The 23,455-nt window shown below is 29.9% G+C and overlaps 2 protein-coding genes across 2 annotated transcripts in view; one reads left to right on the forward strand and one right to left on the reverse strand.

Annotated features, from left to right (window-relative positions):
- The first annotated feature begins 1,913 nt into the window (after window positions 1-1,913).
- LOC106478745 (ADP-ribosylation factor 2) lies at window positions 1,914-20,433 on the forward strand. Its single transcript, XM_013939304.2, has 6 exons — window positions 1,914-2,134; window positions 6,530-6,610; window positions 11,747-11,856; window positions 15,377-15,448; window positions 17,501-17,626; window positions 18,671-20,433. Exons 1-6 carry the CDS (start codon window positions 2,068-2,070, stop codon window positions 18,758-18,760), a joined length of 546 nt encoding a protein of 181 aa, XP_013794758.1. The 5' UTR covers window positions 1,914-2,067; the 3' UTR covers window positions 18,761-20,433.
- A 1,966-nt stretch (window positions 20,434-22,399) lies between these two features.
- LOC106478742 (succinate-semialdehyde dehydrogenase, mitochondrial-like) overlaps window positions 22,400-23,455 on the reverse strand; it is a 37,058-nt gene continuing 36,002 nt past the window's right edge. Inside the window, exon 13 of the mRNA XM_013939303.2 lies at window positions 22,400-23,295. Coding sequence (XP_013794757.1) covers window positions 23,087-23,295 — 209 coding nt within the window. The 3' untranslated portion in view covers window positions 22,400-23,086. The remainder of the gene's footprint in view (window positions 23,296-23,455) is intronic.

Raw genomic sequence — 23,455 nt, forward strand, 5'->3', positions numbered from 1 at the left:
CTTTTATATATATATATAAGATATTCTCTAATTCTAAAATTAATCTTCAAGCTTTATCGTCCTTTTATTTCCCTCGATTAACCATTGTTTAGGAATTTCAATCCATTCTTACTCATTTAGCACATCTTAACTGCGCAATACGTTTTTTTAGCTATCAGGATATGCTGGAATATATGGTAATGAATGTATCAATAGACTTGGCAAGACTGCTTGTCTTTGATTCTTTGTTGATCTTTTTCAAACCATAAATTTAACATAAATCCGCAATAGGTTGATTCAACACTTGTATTTCAACTGAGCTTTCTATTATAATGGACGTGTCAAGTTTCAGATTTTAGCTTCTACCCCGTCATACACTTTTTGCATCCCTAATAAACGTCTTGATGTTATATTCACTCATCTTTATCTTGGCATCTGCTGTTTGAATATTACCTTGTAAAGAATGGATGTTATTGACTCTCCCTCATGTTGGTTATGCAGTACAGCTACTGCAACTAGTTACCATGCATGTTCTCTTTGAACGCCCTCACCATTCTACTTCGCGTCTTAAATTGTCTCAATCTTTAGCAATGTATAGCACTTCCTTCACCCTGAGAGCTTATCACCATGTCTTGTGTTTCCTATAGTCTCTTCACTGTCTCAGTTTTTAAAGAAGGTTTTTGATTGACTCATTATAATATTTATTATTTTTTTAGCCTTCTAATTCTCTAATGTATTGAACTCTCTTAGTTAATTCTATCATAACATCCACTACATTTAACTCAAACCAAGTTAAAGTATTTGGTACAAATAGGTCTATTGACCTGATAAACATCAACGTTTGACCTAACCAAACAACAATTTATCATAGATGGTGAATGGTAGGATGCTGCTGACTTGCTGCATTCTCTCTGATCAGTAGTTAAAAATTAGGGACGACGGTAGATAGCTTAAGTAGTTTTACTATAAATACAAAAACTTTTACAGTGGATAAAACATTCTTTTAGCACAGAATCTCTACCTCAATTAGAAATGCCTCGATGGAAGGGATGTAATGTAAAAAAAATTGGGAAGTATGCAATTTTGATAAAACTTATAAATAATGTAGTACATACATTGAGATATAACGACTACATTTTACAGTTTCCATAGTGGACAGAGTTATGAATGGCCACATCATTAGTTAACGACAGTATTTCTTGTTGTGTAACAGAAGGGTCCTCTATATATGCCCGTTGTTAGCTTTGTTTTTCAGCAGGTTTGTTCCAAGCACCCCTGACCGTGACTGGACTTTCGATATTCTTCGGCATGTCATCATCATTCACTATTATACTGTCGATTACTTGCATGTTCAAAGTTCCGAGATTTTCGAATATGATTAGTGCAGCCCCTATGGATGACATTATGATGGGTTTTTTCAGTTCTTGTTGAAGTAAATCCATCTATATATTATTATGCCTAGAGATGCAGTGGCGTGATTCGATGCTAACAGTGACAGTAATGATAGTTGTAGTAGTCTCCCACTGGATCAGAAGATCAAGAACAAGGTCTTAAACGTCAAATAAACAATAAAGAAAGGGATTATAATTTGATTTTATAATCGAAAAGAGATAATCCATTATTGTGTATGACCGTTGTTAGTAAAGTGATGCGGCCACTCAGAAACCCCATGTATCTTTGACTGCTCATAACTCCCGTCTAAAATTTATTACTATCATATGAATTGCGTATTTGGATATAGCGGATTCCGAACTTTCCAACAATGTATGCAACACTTCCAAAAAACAACTTTCGGAACTTTTTGTTCCTGGCGCTGATACCCGAACACGCTACTTCATCTATGGTTGATGGAGAGATCTTGCGTTAAATATATACTGTTTTGTATTGTGTTCAACAACATAACACTAGATGGAGCTGTATTTTCTAATGTTACTTACCGTTAACTACGGGGCTAACGCGAGGAAGACGTGGCAGAAATTTCAATAGTATTAGTGATCGCTTTAAAAATTCTTTGCAGATTACTGTTATATTACAAATATCGTGCAACTCTGTAAAGTATTTCTGTTTGAATAGATAATAAAATTTGTCATGGGGCTTACTCTTTCAAGTATACTGAATCGCTTGATCGGAAAAAGACAAGTTAGAATATTAATGGGTGAGTAATGTATGAAACTGAAAGTGAAATTATTATTATGCAATTTCTGAGACCAGTTAGGCTTAAATGTGGTGTAAATAAAGAACGAAGTTAAATTAAGGTATTTATTATTATTATATATGTACTGAAAGCCTAGTTGTTATTTATGATTACCAAACGATATAGTTAGAGGAATCTATCTAAACTCAGTATTATTATTATTAAGTACAAAATACGAAGTTTACAACTTTTAAAATTATATTACAAATAATAATTTATTTGATGAATAATCTGAAACTTGCATGATTCATAAAAATAAAATGGAGGACCCAGGAGAATATGGAAGTAAAGAAACTAGAAGTAGAAAGGATAAATGCCATAAGTTTCAAGTTTAAATTGATAAATAGGATTGAAGGCTTGCATAACTTTAAAAAACCGAAGTTTGGTTAAAAAGGAATTAGGAAATCAATAAAAGGACGTATGAGAACTAGCTGGCAATGTTAAAACAGGAAGAATATTTTAAAGTATGTTAAAGGTTACTGATGGCAAGATTTTTGTTGTGAAGACTATAAGATGACTGGGCTTTTTAATGATCTGTTTTTACAAGAGAGAGAATACTATCATATTAGGATCTTCTATGGGAAATATTAAGATCAAACTGAATTATGTGAATATTAATCCTAAGTTATAGAAAGAAAGATAAAGCACCAGGAACAAACTGTGTTTACCCATGGTTTTGAAGGTCAAGATCAAATATGTAAACCCCCTGTATTTCATTTTTGGTAGGTCGTTAGGTAGTGGGCAGATGCATAAGATTGGAGAATTTAATGCTAAAGTAATTCCTATTTTTAAGGGGGGAAGGAGGTGATAAAAATTGCTTTTGATGTTATAACCAGTTTCTGTTATTTCTTTTGTGGGAAAAATTCTAGAAAGTGACAAAAGAAACCTTGTAAAAGCATCTAGTGAAATTTATATCATAAAAGAAAATCAAGTAAAGAGAAATCTTCCCTCTCTTATATGTTAACTTTTTTCAAGGATGTTGCATGTTAGTGTTACTTGAATGATGGAAAGGGTGTGGGTATAGTGGGTCAACTGGGAGAACAAAATGTTCAAGCAATAGAACAGTTTTAGGAATAGGCACAAAAATATTGGTAGTCATGTTACATGTTTTTTTAAAGTTGGTGTTGTATTTGCACTGCTGTGCACTTTTGACATTACACTTCTGCTTGACACTGTGTTTGATTAGTCACCCATCCATGAAAGATGTGCTCTGTTGCTAATGGTAAAGGTCATAGAATTTTAGGATATATAGACCTGTCGATAACAAATCCAAAAAGAAATTTTCTATACAAATCATTTGTTAGGCCTCACTTGAAATATTGTGTATTGTTTTGGTCTCTGTATGTAAGAAATGGTATTGACTTACTAGAATTGATTGAAAGAAGGGCTACTAGAATTATCTGTGTTTAGAAGTGTAATTTTATGGGTATAGGTTGAAATTTCTTATTTTCTCTTGAGAAAATAAGAGTAAGATGTGATCTTGTTGAAGTTTACATGATTATCTGAAAGTATTGATAGTTTAAAAGCCTTAGGTTTCTTTGTGCTGTAACGTGAAAACAGTGCGATAAGAGAATACAGTTTTAAGATTTAGAAAAAATAGGTTAGATTCCTTTTAAGACCACCTTATTATTCTAACAGGGTGATTATCTAATATAATAAATGGGTTGCCATGATAGGTAGTGGGAGCTGGCACCATAAGAAAGCTCAAGAGGGAATAAATGAATTTTTAAAATATAAAAGGTTGTATTAAAATTTTTGTTTATTTTCCTTGTGTGCATTTAATGTAGAATGGCAACCTGAAAGGACTAAATAGTAGTCTGTTGTTCTCTGTACATTATGTTATTCTAGTTTATGTATTCAACTTTTTCATTTAGTCTTCAGCCATGCATTAGGATTTTATTTAAACCCTAAAAAAATTCAAGTATCTGAATTAATCCTTCCTAATTCTAAGCTCCAGCAAAGAAAAGCTCAAATCTCGAAGACTTTAAAAGTGAAGTTTTTATGAATTAGGCATTATTACACATTCTCTGCTCTCCTTCTACTAGTTCTAGCATGCTAATATATTTCCTTTAGTAAATGGACCAAAACTGCATACATTATTCTAAATATGGTCTCGCCAGATCTTTAATCAAGATCTACAAAAATACAACTTTTAATTCTTTCAAAACTTTTTTAAATATGCCACAGAACTGTATTAGCTCATGTTATCATAACTAGCTCTCAAATAAATTCTTTATTAGTAGCCAAATAGTCTTTTTCATTAATACTAGTGTCTTTTTCATGTAAAAATAAGTTTTGTTTTAAATTAAGATTTCATACTAGCAGTGCATTATGGTTTTTCAACATTAGGACTATCCAGGTTTTTGAATGTAAGAGAAATGCAATCAAAATCATCAACCCTTTCTGGGAACTTAATGTTTTCAGTAAATTTATAAATTTTACTATCTAAAGAATTATACAAACCTTTGGCATAAACATTAAACAATAAAAGTACTAAAAGTGACTATTAAGGCTGGGTAACTTATTGATTAATCAATATAATCAATTATCTATGATCATTGATCACATCAATTAGTGTCAGGTAAAATAATCAAAATTATTATTAAATACGTTAATGTCATGAAAATAATCAATTAGTTGAACTAGTGTTTCTGATTCCAACTAACCAAGTAATCGAAACATCGCCATCATGATTTCTCACTATTATTTTCAGTTAATTCAAGGTTTTCAACTTTATCAATTAGTGTCATGACTCAGAAAAACAAACAACAAATTGAAATTAATATTTCCAAGTATTACCATTTTTGATTATTCCAACTATTATTGCCTATTGAGCATAATCAATTAATGAGCCAGATGATTAATTGATTAGCTAATTCTACTAATTGCCAAGCTTTAACCTCTATGGACCTAATTTGTCATATTCATCCAATCAGAAAATTGTCAATTTATCACCTACTGTTTGCTTTTTATACCAAAACAATTTCAGTCCACTTCTTAACATTCCACCAGTTTGACAAAAATCATCTGTTTAATATTTTAGCTACCATATTTGTGAAAATGTGGATATAAACTATCATTAAGAAAAGTGAAAGTATTTTAAATTGTTTTTATGCTATTCCTTGTTTTGTTTACTATATTTGAAAACTTTATGTATTTTTTTAATGTGATACTTGCTGTGGCATATGAAATATATTAATGTACATAATACACAAAAATGTTTCTTGCAGCTCACATTTAAATTGTTACCTTTTTATTTCTTGGAATTTCTGTGATATGGCCAGACTTGCAATCTGCGGGTTGCAGGTTCAGATCCCTGTCCCATCAAACATGTTTGCCCTTTCATCTATGGGGGCATTATAATATGATGGGCAATCCCACCATTTATTGATAAAGGAGTAGCCCAAGAGTTGGCGGTGGGTGATGATGACTAGCTGCCTTCCGTCTAGTCTTACACTGCTAAGTTAGAGACAGCTAGCACATATAGCCCTTGTGTGGCTTTGTGTGAAATTCAAAACAAACAAACAAATTTCTGTGATTCTCTAAATTGTTTTATAATTGCCGATATATCAGACAAAAATAGCATAAACAACTTTACATGTTTCAAACTAAGTATCACTATGCTTTCATGCTAAATGATATTAACCTTTTACCGACTAACCTAAGAAGAAAATTGAATTTATTTTTACATTACTTTAGGAAAGTTAACTTATTAACTCTGGATACATTTTGTAGTCTCAAAAGAAATTCAAGTTTTTTTCTTTTTTTGAAGTTACATAGATATTTCCATATGGAAACACTTTATGTCAAATAATGTAATACAATAATTAACCCTTTCTAAATTTAGATTATTTCATAATGAAGGCATGAAATAATCTCTCATAAATGTTTTTCACTAGAGAATGTAACTTACAAATGTTTTATTTGGATAACTTTTAATATTGAATTTTATATGGTGAACAGTATAAAACGTACAAACTTTCAAAACAACCAGAACGTGATCTTAAACTGACCAAAACTGATTTTTAGGTTTCCTGACACTACTGCATTTTATAAAGCAAGTTTTATTTTACCCTTAAAGTTTACAGTGCTCCCATATTGGAGTAGGAGGTAGTAAAAGGTTAAAACATCAGTGCTATAAAATTGGTCTTGTTCTCTCCATTAATTATGAACAAGTTTTAGAAATGGCTAGTTTTATTCTTTTGCATACGAAAAAAAAATGTATAACGTATATGATTTTGTAAGTATGGTTATATATAGATACTTAGTACTCTTAGGAAACACTGATATTTTCATGCTTCTTCTAAGCATTCTGATTATGCTTTAAGATTATTATTATTATTACTTTTTATCTAGTTGGTTTGGATGCTGCAGGAAAGACAACAATTTTGTATCAACTAAAGTTAGGAGAAGTGGTGACAACTATACCTACTATTGGTATGTATATATTTGCTTGATTAATATTTTATGTCAGGACTTCTGAAAACAAAATTCATAGGTCATTTTGTACTCATAAAATATAAATAATTGTGCATGTATCATTATCCTCCTTATACTGCCATCTGGGTCCATTGGGCCCAAAGCTCAGCATAGTCAAGGTGTTATGCAAGCATTATATTGTACAGAAGTCTGAAATTCAATGAATTTTTATGATCTTACTGACCTTGCCAACATGCTGGAATTTTATAGTTCTAGAACTATTCAAATTTTAATAAAAGTCAAAGTAACACCATATACTTTATGGGTCCAATGGATTCAAAAACTTGTAGAAATAAGATAAAAGTTATAATAAGTTTTCAGTTACATATTTGTGCTGTATATCTGTTTGCATTACTTATAAGTATTATAAATTTATTTTATACTACTTACGTTTATCATTACTTGTATATACATACTACTGTTTATAAGTTTATTAAAATTATGTGAAGTATGTGATTTATTGCATCATCTTCTGTTTCTCAACCTTTAAAAAGGTGGGGCTGGTCTCCTTTTCTGAGCATTCTAGCTGAAAATGCAGTTGCATACACTTGTACCTTGTCATCTCTGAACAGCTTTTGCAAAATATATTTAGGGTTAAAGAAGAGGACTTTCCCTAAAATGTTGCAGAGATTTAATGCAACTAAACAAAACAGTTATTTTTAGAGCAAGAGAATAATGAAAACTATGAATAACAAGAAACAGGTGATAATATGTCTGCCTACGATAGTCAAGTGGACAGTATAAGATATTTCTCAATTTAACATGTGAGATACTGATGAAGATATTGAAATGAACAACAGTGGTCGTGCAGAAAATATAAAATAAAAACCAGAGTAATATGCAATAGTGAGATATACCATGTTTGGAAAATGCAGCCGATTACAGGAAAAAATCATATGCGCAGAAGGGAGTTAGTCAAGGAGAGAGAGAGAGATTTGTTATGGACATGGTCAGAGAAATCTCCACCTGAGTTTACAAATCAGAAAAGAAGAACACTTGCAACTACTACTTTTGAATTCCAAGCTTACTCAATGATATCATTACATTGTCCCAAAAAAGGTAACATTGTAACTCTCCTAAGTACAATGCACTCTCAACCAACAATTGTTGACAATTCAGAGAAATATAAAACAAGGCCATTTTGTTTTACAACAACAACAAAGGTAGCATAGACACACTTGACATGGTGCAATGCTACAGTTACAAAAGAATGGTCCAAGGAGGGCCTGTGTTTATCTTCTATAAAATAAATGATATTAGTGCAGTAAATGCTTTTGTAATATTGTGGAACTTGAACTCTCAATATCTTTAAGAAAAGTGCACTAACCCTAGCATTTTCTTATTCAACTTGGGAAAGAGCTTGCTGAATTAGAACTTTAACAAGACAATCCAAAAAATCCCATTTAACTTCAGAAACTGAAGATGAAACAGTCAAGAAAATAGACAGTGCTCAGTTTGTGGATATACAAAAAAGATGGTTTGTAATGAATATTCATAAGTAATATGCAGATGATCTAAATGAACTTCATAAAAACTACTGTAACATGTTTCTGTGTGTTATGCTTTATAAAAATAAAAATTAGGGAATGTATGGTTATTTTAAAAATTCACTTTAATTCCATTTTCATTGAAACATATACATTACCATTGTCCCATAATAATAAGTTTTATATCTTTTAAACTTTTTAAAAAAGTGGTGAATAACTATAAAGAACAATTTATTTGTAATGCTGATGGTGTTGAAGAAACTGAAGAAGAGAAACATTGGAAGACAAAATGGCATTTTTCAGTTTATAATCAGAAACATTTTAAGGAAATATGACTGATCAGTTTTTATTTTAGGATTTTTTAAAAAGTGGATCTTAGCAACTCCACATAACCTTGAGTTTGGGCCATTTTCAAATTTAAGTTGCTGAAACACGTGACAAAGGTACAAGCCATATATAGTAGGGGAATTTTTTCCTCCTAAAAATCTGTCTTAAGTTTATATAAAAGTATGCATTTATGTATAGCACGGACTGTTGGCTAAATGAATCATTTTTTGCATAACATTTGGAAGTATTACAAGATGACCAAGAAAAATTATTTCTGGCAAAAAATTTCACATATTTTGTAAATTTTTGCTATACAGAGTATTGAGTACATTATGTTAAAACAATTTTGAAACATTATTATGTTGTTAAAGTCTATGTTGTCATGTTTGGTCATGCTTTATCTGATAACTGTACATTTTGACAATAGTCCTTCAGCAAAGTTTTCTTTGCAAAAAGGTGTCATGTCCAAAGCACACTACTCCTTCCTGGTAACTTTCCATAATTAATCTACTAAAAGAGGACGATAGTTTCCCAGTGCCCATTTTAACAGTCAGATTACACAGAAATCTAGAGACACTGCATTCGGTGACTTGATTGGTGGATATTTGTATAGAATAGCATGAATACCCATTTCATTCTCCATCTGCTTGAGGTATGTAACATTTGAATGAGAGGTATGAGTGGAAGCCTTTTCTTTTGTGAACCCATACCCTGTTGGGCTCATTTCCAGATGGAGATCTTTGATTAGGTACTGTTGCCTGGGCATGTGTATGACTTTTTGCCATTGACCTTTGTGTTTATGGAATCTCACTTATTACAAGACTCTGCACTTTGCTTACCATGGCTGGGTTATGATTTATTGTAGGCTTCTTTCTGAATAGTTCTGGTATCCACAACCTGGTCCATATTCTAATGTTTTCCAGTGGCATTAAGGACTGTTACGTACCCCTTCCAAAAATGACCAACAGCCTAAAAATATAGTTCTGATACATGACATTCCACTGCGACTTAATATTGGTTGTAGTTGTTTGCTGATTTGCATATTCAAAATTGATATAATATACTCAATTCTGTATAACTACATATTTCATAAAAGATATGAAGCTTCAAAAGAATTACTCGCTAATGTGCACAGTAATTTGCAAGAGTTAAATATATTGTTAAAGAGTGAGAAATAAATGTATAGTAGTTGGAAGTTTTGCAAATTTATTTAGAGCTGAATGGTTAGTGAAATGTGCTTATCAATTCAACTAACTGATAATTCTCACATGAAATTAGTCATATTTCCAGCTAATGTTTTTAAGTAATTTTCAAACTACCTTTCGTTTAATATGATAGACATCTTCTGATGGTTGCCTTTTGCATAATTAGCAAAAAAAAATGTTTGGTTAAAAAAATTTAAAAATTTAAGATAGTCTGAATATTTTCTAGTTGTCAAACTGCTAACTTTGAGACAACCACATGTTCACCATCTTGTTTGTTTTTAAATATGTAGTAATCTCATTGATCTTGTGTAGATTAAATAAATTAATATAGAAGTAACAAAAACACGTTTTACAATCAATGTTACTGATGATAATGTCATTATTTCAATCGCAATTAGAAATAAGTAAGTAGCAAATTTATTTTTGTTTGTTATTTAAATAGGATAAACATAAAAATAGTATTCAATAAATAGGGATTTGAGTCATCAGAATATTTTGCTATCATCTAGTATACTAACTAACCTTACTAAACTTCAGTGATGCCTTCTCTTCAAAGAAACTTTAGCATGTAAACATTTTTGCCAATGAAAAGAACATATAAAGAACCAATAAAATTCCCAACTCTGTTGCTTATTTCTAAGTCTTCAAAACTTCCCATTAAATGCCTTTGGTTATTGCTACAGGAGCTGTGAATAGAAACCTACCTTATTTACTTTACTATGACATGAATATGTCTAATTCCTGCTCTGTCCAATCATACATAAACTTTTTTTTTTATAGTTATTTCCAAAGTGTGTTTCATTAGTAAGTTATCAAATCACTTGACATTATAAAAGGTAAGCAACAAAGGCCTGTTCAAAAACTAAGCAGAAAAGAACAAGGAAACCACTTGAAAATAAACCAGTAGATTATATATTTTGAAGGAGTGATATCTTAGCGAAAAAAGCTATTAATTGGGATGGGCAGAGAAATTCTAAAAGAATCAACATTTGTGTTGTTTATAGGGGAAATTCATTGGAGCTGTGTAGACATGAAGATTTGAATTTATTTATTTTTTCATGAATTATATTGAAATAAGTGTTAGAAAATATTTTTGAGTTAAAATTGTTGAAATAGAGCTAGAATTAACATATGAAATTGACATAAAAATGTATAGCAAAAAAAAAGATATGAAAAGCTAGAGGAAACCGTATTTTCAGGCATGATAATTTAAGATTAAATTACTTTGTTAACCCTCTGGATATGGGAAGTAAAAGTTCACATTGTTATTTTTTTACAGAGTTACATTCAATGTTTAATTAAATTGCTTTGTTAACAATGTACGTCGATAAACTTTGCATCAAAGTGTAGTTAATGAGTCATTTAATATTATATATATTTTTACTTTCTCAGTTTCAAAAGGAAATATTTAACAAAATTCTCAATCTTCACTTTTCACATGACACTTGTTTGCTTTGGTTGCACATCTTATCTCATTTTTCCACCTATATTTGAGCATCTCAGTTTCAGTGAAAATCATAAACTTCTATTATAAATATTACTAATACATAATCTAACTTTATCGCCTCCAATTATCTTGTTTGTTTTAGATATAAAACCATACAGCTCAACCATTACATTTCATACTGTCTTTCAAAAAATGCCAGTAGTTCTCTCTGACATTTTACTATTACATTATTTATAACTAATAGAAAGAGAAGGTCTTAATTTTCTAAGTTACATATAATTCTAACTCATTTTCACAAAACCTTTTGAATTATTTGGCCAAGTGATTCAGTTGCTATTGCCAAGTTCAGCTAAGTGAATCAGTTGAATGCAATCATAGCTTAGGAAGAAAGCCATTTCAATTATAATAATCATGCTTTGTGCGAGTTATTTTTTCTGTTTCATAATAATAATAATAATCAGAAACACCACAATTGATTACATGATTATTTTCATGACATTAATTTATGCTTATAGGTAATTGATTAATCAAGTTAATCACTCAACTCTAGACTTGTTTTGTAAATTAATATAGGTAAACTTGCAAAAAAATATGTTTAATAGAACTAAGAATAATCTCATTTATATAGGCTTTAATGTGGAAACAGTGGAATACAACAACATATGTTTTACTGTCTGGGATGTTGGTGGACAGGACAAGATCAGACCTTTATGGAGGCACTACTTTCAAAACACACAAGTGAGGATGTATTCATTGTATGAAATTCTAGTTGTTGGAGACTGGTACCTTGATTAGCATTTTAAACATAAAACATTACATAGTTTGCTTCTGTTTATGTTCAATACATTGGATTATCACGTTTACTCAATTGTGTGGTGAAATCTATACAAGAGTGAAATTATCTTGAAAAAACAGAACCTTTTTTCATCAAATACAAATTTATGTAATGCTTATAATGTTTGTTAAAGTAAGATACTTAATTAAAAGGTGTACGGGAAACAGCAAAACCTCAGCTCCCATAATTCATTATACACGTAAGAGTTTGTGATTAATTTAAAAAAATTATTTCTGAACAATTTTCAGAATTTAGTATATCTATATGAATCTATAGATATATGAAGATAATTTTGTCACAAATTCCTTTCTATAAGTAGTCACAACAGCAAATCTATATAAGAGTGAAATTATCTTGAAAAAACAGAACCTTTTTTCATCAAATACAAATTTATGTAATGCTTATAATGTTTGTTAAAGTAAGATACTTAATTAAAAGGTGTACGGGAAACAGCAAAACCTCAGCTCCCATAATTCATTATACACGTAAGAGTTTGTGATTAATTTAAAAAAATTATTTCTGAACAATTTTCAGAATTTAGTATATCTATATGAATCTATAGATATATGAAGATAATTTTGTCACAAATTCCTTTCTATAAGTAGTCACAACAGCATATAAATAAATGTTTGATTAGTCACAATAGTATATAAATAAATGTTTGATTAGTCACAACAGTATAAAAATAAATGTTTGATTAGTCACAACAGTATATAAATAAATGTTTGATTAGTCACAACAGTATATAAATAAATGTTTGATTAGTCACAACAGTATATAAATAAATGTTTGATTAGTCACAACAGTATATAAATAAATGTTTGATTAGTCACAACAGTATATAAATAAATGTTTGATTAGTCACAACAGTATGTAAATAAATGTTTGATTAGTCACAATAGTATGTAAATAAATGTTTGATTGACAAGCACTGTTACTCTTAATTTTGAAAACCCTGTTACCATTAAAAGAATTTAAGAATCGTTGTTACAGAGGGAAGTGGTATTTAATTATGTTTAATTAATTTGTTTTGTTATTATTCATAGTTTAAACATACATATCTATAAAATATTCTTTTTTTTTACTTTTTGTTAGACCCTTGAGATTCATTCCCTATGAAGATATTTCTGCATAAGGATATGAGACTAATCTTAAAAAAGAAAATTAAAGTTCATTGTTGTTATAAAAAGAAAGACAAGGGCAGCAAAAGGCAGTATGCCTTAGTTATATGGTTGTAGTGATGGCTTTATTATAAATTTGTATTTGGATAGCAAAGTTGGATAACTTTTCAAACTAGATTTCATTATATACAAAAATATTAGTAAAAGTATCTGTTTTGTTATGTTGAAATATACGTAGTTTACTATGGAGAACTTTGAAATTACTATTTGTAGATCTAAAATAACTTAGTCTGGAAATAATAAAATAGAAACAAATATTTTTTAGAAAGCAAAATAATTCTGTATTTTGTATGAATTTCCACATGAATCGTTTCAGTCATGTTAAATATTCTCTTTAGCCTACCAATAAGAATATTTCAAAGAGAAATATGGGAAATAATATTAAATGAATTGATTCTTTTTTTAAATCAAGAACATTACGTATCAAATGTTTTGATAATTATAGTATTACACATGCCATGCAATTTGGTCCTCAATGTAATTAATTGGTTATTAATTGATCTTGCTAGTACATGGAGTGGAAGAGAAGAGGAAATACTCAAAATCTCAGCAACAAACTTAAAGATTTAACTTTATCTAGGATTTAATTTTTGTAAAAACTTTTCAAATGAAGTACAAAGAGAGTAGAGGCATGATGACCAGTGATATTTATATAGAGTAGATGTGGAATTGTGACAATAGAATAATGTAGGTAGTTGATCTTCTCGTTCAATCAATCTTCTATTTTTCCCATTTAACTGCAGAATAAGCTCTTAGTCGTATGACTTACAAGAAGTTACCACAAGATTCTAATCATCGGGATTACTCATGATAGATGTAGTTTAGTATTGGGAGAACTTGGATTTGTATGTACTCCCAGATATTCATCAGATGCCAATGCAATTTTATCTTTAGTTTGACAATTAACACTCAGAATTAAATGCATTGGGTTTCCTTTTAAAGTTTACGTTTTCGGAATATGAGGAATAACATTTTGACTTAACAATGTAGGGAAATGTTTTTTTCAGGAGGTGGGATACTTAAAAAACTAATGTTGTAGTTTCGTAAACAAAACAAAATGATTGTGAGTTACTAAGTTGACTTCATCTACCTCAGAGGCTGTTAATTAATTTTTTGTTGGTTACTATATATAACTGGCAGTAATAGTTTAATAGCCTAATATTAAACATATAATAGTTTCAACATTTTAGTTTCTTAATCATCGTGTGTTGTGAATTGGGCAGCTGAGTTATTTGGAGAGACTGATCAGATGTGGAAAAATTTTAAATATTCAAGGTAAACATATTCCTTATAGAAAGAAAAGGCAAGCTGCAAGTAAAATACCAGGGTGGCTCACAAAGAGTATAAAAGATAAAATTAAAGAAAAACATCATAAATTTAAGACATTTAAATTGACCAGTATGACAGGAGATTTAGAAGATTATAGAAGATCAAGAAAGTTGGTGAAATAGTAAGTTAGGACATCAAAAATGGTGTTTGAGAAAAGGTTGGCTGAAAATTTAAAAATTAACAGTAAGAGTAATTACACAAAATGTTAGGATGTGGGTAGGACCTTTGAGGGATGATAAAGGAAGGCTTGTATCTGATGAATATGAGATGGATGGGTTATTGTATGTGTATAAAAACTCTTAAACTGTAATCATAATGTAAAGCAACATTCAGAAATTAACAGTAATGTATATATATCATTAACTTTAACACAGAAAAAAGCTCCTGCAGATATGTTCTTCAAAACAACTTGTGAACAGTTTAATTATTACTCTTGACTCAAACTTTAACACAGCCAACCTAGTTCCCAGGACACAAGCCTTCAGATTGATTACTGTTATCAATTAAGTCATTTGTGTCATATATAACCTTACTACAGAGATGTTAGTTTTATGTCGCAAGAAGTTTTGTAAATTATTTTGTTGTTGTATTAGGAGAAAATGTAATTCGAGAGATCATCATGACTAGATCTGATCATTGTATGTTTAATCTTTTTAGTGATCTTATTTATTACAAGTAAATATACTTTTTAATATTTTTGCATTTTCAGATTTTGTGTATATGATAGGTACTTACCTTTTTTATGTGTTGATTATTAGTTATGAACATTTCTTATTTACGTAATAAACTAATTCAAATGAAACTGGGGAAGAAATGACAATATTAAATAAGAAAAGTTTAAATGTTTTTTCACATGATTTGTAAATTTTGTTACTGTAATAATAACCTTTATTTGCATGTTTTCTTCTTGTAGGGTTTGATATTTGTAGTGGACAGTAATGACAGGGAAAGGATATCCGAAGCACAGGATGAACTACAAAAAATGGTATTTATTGTTTTTATCACAAATAGTGTTAAATCAATTTAACATTTTGAACTGTTTGAACTCATGGTTCAAAAGCAAAAAAAAGTTTTGTTGTAAATTGTATTAGAGATCATGTATCCTGCTCACTTTGAAGTTCTGTTAAATTAAAACTTTTCTGCATAATATTTTGAAAAATATGATTGGAAATAATTTACATTCACAGTATGCCCCTTTCTTCCTCTCTATAATTTTTGAAGTAGGCATTTTTCTGTACATGGCTTGTACATTTTAATCAACTTAGCAACCACCATGAAATTATACACACAATAACTTTCAATGTAGTAAGTGTATTTTCACAAAATTTGGTAAGCTTATAATAAACATTACAAGTCTTCTGTACATAAAAACAGGTTGTTTTGATTAAATATTTTTATCGAAGATTTACCTATAAATTTATGGAGTCAGGGTCTGATTCAGACTTGACTAGTCTGCATGCAAGGTGATTTTCATATTAAGACAAAAAATACTTTTATTTCATTTTACAACTTTCAACTTTAATTTGCATAACCTCTAAAATCTCCTAAATCAAAAGTTTTTTCAATAAAACCTTTTATTTTAGCTATTATTTTTTCTATCCTAACACTGTATAAAGGCTCAGCCCATTTTACCAACTCTGTAACCATTGCCCCATAGTGGCTCATGGTCTGCAGGTTTATGATGATAATATTTGAGTTTCGATACCCATGGTGAGCAGGCACAGATATATTATTGTATAGCTTTGTGCTTAACAACAATCAATCAATCAAACCTTGTATCCACTGCAAGAAAGAATATGAAATAAATATAAATTACCCTTTTTTCTCTCTAGAATGATTGCATATTGTTACAAATAATAACACACACTTTATTCATGCATCCAAATCTAATACAATTCAACCCTTCTGCTTATTTTGATTTATTGCTTTACTGCCATTCAGGTTAGAGCCAAAGCAATTTACCACAGTGTGAAAGTAACACAATGTCCAGTTACCAGCTCATTGTCAAATTATAACATGTCATTGTGTACTTTTTTATTTAATTTTTCTTATATAACCTAACAAGTTTCAAATTTTAACATTTTAATTAATTTTATAATGATGAAAATATTATTTTAGCAGTTGTGTGTGTGGTTTTTTGTACTTTTTTTTTCAAAATCTTGAAGTTTCAAAGAAAATTAACTTTTTTTTGTAGTGCATTGTTTTTTACATAATCTTGAATATTTTTTTAAATATGCAATTTGGACCACAAAACATTAACATGTAACAAAAAAAGCAATCTCCTAAAGCTATTATAATTTAACTGGCTTTGTAACTAAGCTATATGTCATTAAAATAAAATATTTTCCTTACCCAGTTGAAGCCATCTGGGCAATAGCCAACTTATTAGATTGATGTAGAATAATCAAACTGATGATGAGATTGAGCTAACCTCGTAAGGAAAGCAGTAAATTAAAATATTTTTTTTCATTTGGTTATATATAATCCATTAGCAAATGTTGGAGAGAATTATTCAATTTTTTTAAATATGCTGTGTGCTAGGAATGAGAATTTCCGTTTATGATACATAACACACTAAAGCTAGAAGAATAGATGCTATAAATATTTATTTAAACTCAGTGATATACAAGTCCCGTGAAACTTAGAGAATAATACTGGGGTGGAAAGAAATTTTAAAAATGGAAAATTTGGAGCAAAGAAGTGTCATGCGATGCGTAAAAGCGAGTATTGAAAATTTATTGAAATATTTCCTTTTGAAATTGAAACCTATATAGAATTAAAATCTGAACTATAAACTATATTTTTTATGCTGAATTTAGTGACATACATTGATAATAAAATAGTATAATTGAACTTTGAATATAACTTTAAAAAAAGTTCTGACATGTTCAATTTCATCTACACATATCTAGAGGATTAGTTGCAAGAATTTTGACAATGATTGTTTGAGAAAATCTGTTATAAATTCATCCCAATGTAGCTAAACCAGCAGGTGATACAATTCTACTAATGCATATTTTATTATTTCATTCTTAAGCTAAGTGAGGAGGAACTCAGAGATGCTGTGTTACTAGTATTTGCTAACAAGCAGGACCTTCCCAATACATTGACAGCATCTGAGTTAACAGAGAAACTGGGTCTAAATTCACTTCGAAACAGAAGGGTAAGCTCATTTTAATAGTAATAATTGATATTATTATCTCTTAAATGTATTGAAATTGAAAAGTAAGGTGTAGCAGTCCAATTGGAAAAATTTACAACTAACCATATAAAACAAAAACTTTAGTAAAAACCATTGTTGCTAGTTTTATTCCCAAGAAAGTCAATATTGCATTATGTTATAGATGATATTGGGTTTCTTCATTCAGTACTAGTTATTGTGCTTTAAATCCAGAGAACTATCAGTTCTTCATTGATCTACATGTATTAATGCACATGTGTTACTTTGCACAACAAGAATAGCATTATCTACCTGTAAGAGTTCATGCTTCCTTTTTTTGGAACACATATAGACACGTCTTTATATTAAAATCATGAATTGGTCTTTTTGAAATGTACAGTCTATTAAACTGCAGAAAAGTACTTGTAAATGATAAGATTCTAGAAAGTTTACAATAGGCTTGCAACATAATTATGTTAAACAATACACCTACATTTAGAAACTGTTGGAAAATAATTATTTAAGAAATATCAGGAACTTGTAAATCATTACGTGCAGTAACTAACAATTGTATAATCCTGTATGACCGTCAGAGCTTTTCTAATTAAGATGACATATAACCTCATTTGTTTACTGTGAGCCTGCTAAGAATATTTCAGCATGTATAGCGTTTTTGAATATAAAACATTAACAGCAACAACATTACAATTTTGATGTATAGCATTTTTAAATATGAAACATTGACAGCAGCAACATTGCAATTTTGATGTATAGCATTTTTAAATATAAAACATTAACAGCAGCAACTTTGGAATTTTGATGTAAAAACGCTATTTTAAAAATGCTATACATCAAAATTGTAATGTTGCTGCTGTTAATGTTTTATATTTCTGTTAATGTTTTATATGCAACATTACAATTTTGATGTGTAGTGTTTTTAAAAATAAAACATTAACAGCAGCAACATTAAAAGTTTGGGCGTATTTTTTGATTAACCCAACTTTTAAATTACAATTAAATGTAAAAACGATTGTTGTTCTCTGACAGTGGTACATTCAGTCAACATGTGCTACCCAAGGCCGAGGATTAAAGGAAGGATTGGACTGGCTTTCCAATGAGCTTGCAAAATACAACTGAGTCTTTCTTCTAATATGTGCAAGAACTATGTATATTGATTGTACAAGTCCTTCTCAGTCCCCAGCTACACAGTTAATTAGTGGTTCCTCACATGGCCAGCATTGGTAGTGGACATTGCAGTTGCACTCACTTGACATATGAGGTAGTCATCCAGGGTGGAGGCTGAGAAGAACTAGTGTGGGTCCAATCTGATTGATCAAATGATGTGACAGCACTGTCGAAACTGAAATTTTTTTGGTTCTGTTATCTAGAAATAAATTTGCACCAATCTTGGACCTTATTTTTTTTCCTGTGTTACTGTTCAGTTGTAGAACTGGGTATGTTTGTTTTCCATACACTCATTGTTATGCCACATTGATTGTTAAATGTTACATCTGCCTTTTCTTAGTTTGTTGTAAGTTAATATAAGAAAATAACTGTAGTGCTGATCTTTTTTCTTTTTGAAATTATCGATTTTCAGAGTTGGAGCAATTTTTTTTATTAATAAACTCATAACAATTAATTTAGATCTTGATAATCAGATTGGCAACTGTTCACATAAATGTGAATGGGCTTTATGATTTTTTTTTTCTAGGTTCGTAACTCCAAGACTTTCACTTGGAACTATTTAGTTTAAGATGGTAATATTGTTAACTCTAGACTTTCATTTTGCTATTCTAAATCTTGAAACTGTATTGTTTGACATTTAAAAAATAATTGAAGTACTTTATTTTTGTTGAAACACCAATATCTTTGTGTGTCTTTCGCTCAACACTGAATAATAACTGAAATTTGATGCCATCAACTATATAAATATATAACATTTAAAGTTCAATATTTGTACTTGGTTGAGAGTGCATTTAGACTAGCATCTCTTCATAACTTTTATAAGATTTTTAGGCAATGTGAAATATCTAAAGTTAGCAGAAATGTTCAGTAGCTACAAGCTGAACAATGCTTAGCAAGGGCTTGCAGTTAAGTTCTGGACAGTAATGCTAATACTCTGTGTAGTATGTGTAACTATTTTAAACACTTCGTGATTAAAGAAAAAAACATAATAGATACATGAAAGAGGCTGCTTTTCCTGTTGGTGCTTTATTTTTGAGATGTCTATATGAAATTGAAGGTGATTGATACTGCAAACTAAAAAGTTTCTGTTGTTCCATTCTGAATAGCTTGGAGAAATGGAACTGAACTTGGGTATGATGATATTTTACAGACCATAAAAGTTCTAGCTATTTTGTATATCCAGTTACTGTTTTTGTCAATATTCTGAAGGACTGGAGGTATTTAAAATTTACCTCTATGTATTGGGTCAATTGTCATTTAACTTATCTCAAAAGGTATTGAAACTCTACATTGTCCTTAAAGTAAAAAAGAACTGTTAATATATTCTGAGTGGCTTAGAATTAAAGAAGGTTTAAAGAACTTAATGAAAAGAATTGAAACCAAGATTATTTGATAGGCACAACAGGGTCACTAGTTGTTTCAGTAAAGTAATAGTGATTTAATACTTCCTTAAAAATACAAAGTGCTCCATTTTATTCATATATAATTATTCAAGATATCAATAAATGTAATGTTTAAAGTATACCTTCTTCTGTGAACGCTTTTTTTCACACTCTGGGTTAATTTGAAATGTTGTATTTCACTTTTCATTGTATAATGTAATAAATGGCATCCATGTAATTTAATATGTGATTATTTGTGTTTTGTATAACTTCAGAACATAGTTCTAGAAAATGCTACATAGCAGAAAATAAATAACATTAGGTATATCATTAAGATATAATTATGGTTGATTTATTGATGTGTAAAATGGTAAACTGAAATTAGATACGCATTGCATAGAGATTTTAGTCTTAATAGAATTTTTTTAATGCGTTAAATAACATTTCTATTTAACCAAATGCAAAGAACTAGAGTGAGGGAAAAAGTTACTGCTTGTTGATTGGGAAGAATTGAAAATAGAATACATATTCAGTAACATATTACATAAATTACACAATTAAAAGTCCAAATCACCAAAGTGGTAAAGCATGAAAAAATGTTTATTTTAAATAGACATCCAGGGTTTGTATGGGTTTATGAAAGTCTTTTTAAATTGCAGAAGCAATTTCCAGGGCCTGGAAAGTTTTGGGAAAATAAGAATTTACCCCAGGGTTTCAGAAAAGTCATGTAAAATGAAAATTTTCTTTGTCAGTATTATAAACCAGTGTTTATTTGATGGTTACATTGTATAATATCCGATGGTGAGAATCTTCTGCACGAGCCCTTTGTGTTTTCCCTTAGTGACAAGCATGAATAGCAACTTCAATTGTTTCATCACATAAGGTTGAGGGAAGCTGTCGACATCCAAGTCTTGCCATCAAGCAATTATGTAATTGTGATTCATCATTATTTTTATGTTCTGTGGTATTGATTTGAACTGCCCAGGGACCTGGGTGAATGAAACCTGGTTATGCTGTAAAGACTGGAAAGCATCTTTAGGCTATATCTTCATTTAATGATAAAGAACCATAGTTTTTGGCTTTTCTTTACATATAGATGCGTGATACATTAAAAACAACTGAAATAATAATTTGAGTAATAATTAATATGTATTTCTTACTTTATACATTTAATAGATATTTGTTGTTACCGTATTAACGCTTATAGCTGCTGCTATGATTTTGTCTGGTTTGTGAGGTCGTTGCTGTCCTAATTTAGGATCTTTTTAATAAATTCTGGAAAATGTTAAAAAAGAAAATATTTTCATGTAACATTAATCTATTAAAGAAAAAAAAAGATGGTTTTGAAAACCTTCTTTTAGAAAATCCAATAGTTTTTAATAAGTATATTTCAAAAATTAATGTTAGGTACATGTGAGCTAGATAACACCTGTGATACATTACTTAAAAAGGTTAAGGAAAAGCTTTACACCATTACATCACAATCTCTGAAAACAGAAAATATTTCATATCCTATCGGTTGGAAGACTAGCTTTAGCATAATTAGCTTTATCAGTACATTTTTGACAGAAAATATGATTATTAAAAAAAGCTATTGAAAATAAATTCTTAATTCTCACTGACGTATAGAGTGAACGTTTTGTTGTAGAGGAGATATACTTGAATACAAAACAAATTTATGTAAAAATGTGTAATAAGAAAATTTAACAAGTGTTTGGACTCAACTGAGTCAGATTGGCACACAATTCGCACTTCAACTCCCAACATCAACCACTCCCCAGTAACTAAATGAGAATATTTGAAAGTTCCTTGTGTATATATAAACTCTTTAACAAACCTATTACTGATTGATAGGCATTTAAATGCTATGACTATTTTTTAAGCATTTTAGTATTAACTTCTGATCAAAGCAAGCTACCTACGTATATCAGGAATCTGGTGGTATTTTTGAAAGCTATCCTTAGAGAAGAGTAATAAGACTGACAGAGTATTTGGGGTCCATTATATTTTTCTTTTAGGACCTTAATATAGAAGTAATTTTCAAACATCTAGACACTAATGTCCATGCTAGATTTATCAATTTATGCAGCTTTTATTTTTATCAATAATTTGTATTGTTTGTTTCTGCAACTTATTTCAAAAAAATCTCAATGTTGTTTCAGAATTATCTGCTTTCTGTGATGCAATATGTTAAGAATGGAAGCTTGAGTGACATGCATTTATTTATTTATAAATTCTCTTTTTATTGCATTTACACATTTGGAAATTCAGAAATCAACAGTAATGAACATTACACATACTTGCTAATTTACTTGATAAATTAAGGACAGGTTTCTGGAAGAACTTTTAGTTCAAATAGTTTTGCAACAGACTTAAATTTTCAACAGGCTCATACTTCTGCTTGTTTTTTAAGTTCTGACAGCATGGTTGTAAATAAGGAGGGGGAGCTCTTGTACTTGCTAGTTTCGTACTGGTCACTACAGAATGAACTGTAATTGACTGATATGTTGTACAAAAACAACATGTCTATAAGCAAGTGTTACTTAGCAGCAGAACTTACTCTTTTTTTTTTTAGTTCAATTGATCTGTACTGAGCAATTCTACTCCAGTTGTCATTTCGTATGATCATTTTCAGTCTGAACTTCATTAGCCAATGGGAAAGCAAGTGATGTACTTAAGGCCAAGCAGTCACTGTTTAATACAAAACTTGGGATACCATGAAGATTTATGCAACATGCATAAAAGTTAAGTCATTTAAACAAATCGGTAATTATTATCCTTCATTTACCTAAAATAAAAACTATGGGCAATCATAAGCACTCTACATCATAATTTGAAATATTCATGGAACCTAAACAGCATTATAAATGTAGTTGTATTAATCTATTTGCTTATTTCAGTTGAGACCACCAAAACATACATATTTAATTTCTATATAGTCATCAATTCCATAATGAGACCCTTCACGTCCTAGACCTGACTCTTTCACTCCACCAAATGGTGCTTCTGGTGCACTAATAAGACCTTCGTTGACTCCAACAAGCCCAACTTCTAACTGCTGTGCTACGCGCCAGATCTGAGAAATATCCTCAGAATAAAAATATCCTGTAAAAAATGAATTAACGTGGAGTTTGAAGGAGAAAATACTCAATACAATGAAAGTCAAATTAAATTCAGTGAGTCCACCAAAATATCAAGTAATAATATGACAGTTATATTACTAAAACTAAAAAAAAATACAATATAAATAAGGTTACAAATAATA

The sequence above is a fragment of the Limulus polyphemus genome, unplaced genomic scaffold, assembly GCF_000517525.1.
Source record: "Limulus polyphemus unplaced genomic scaffold, Limulus_polyphemus-2.1.2 Scaffold245, whole genome shotgun sequence".
NCBI lineage: Eukaryota > Metazoa > Arthropoda > Merostomata > Xiphosura > Limulidae > Limulus > Limulus polyphemus.

Excerpts from the sequence above, each read along its gene's own strand:
- LOC106478745 (XM_013939304.2), top strand. The coding sequence starts at position 2,068 with ATGGGGCTTACTCTTTCAAGTATACTGAATCGCTTGATCGGAAAAAGA. Across the intron at positions 2,135-6,529 it reads ACAAGTTAGAATATTAATGG|TTGGTTTGGATGCTGCAGGA; the intron begins GTGAGTAATGTA and ends CTTTTTATCTAG. Across the intron at positions 15,449-17,500 it reads AGGATGAACTACAAAAAATG|CTAAGTGAGGAGGAACTCAG; the intron begins GTATTTATTGTT and ends TTCATTCTTAAG.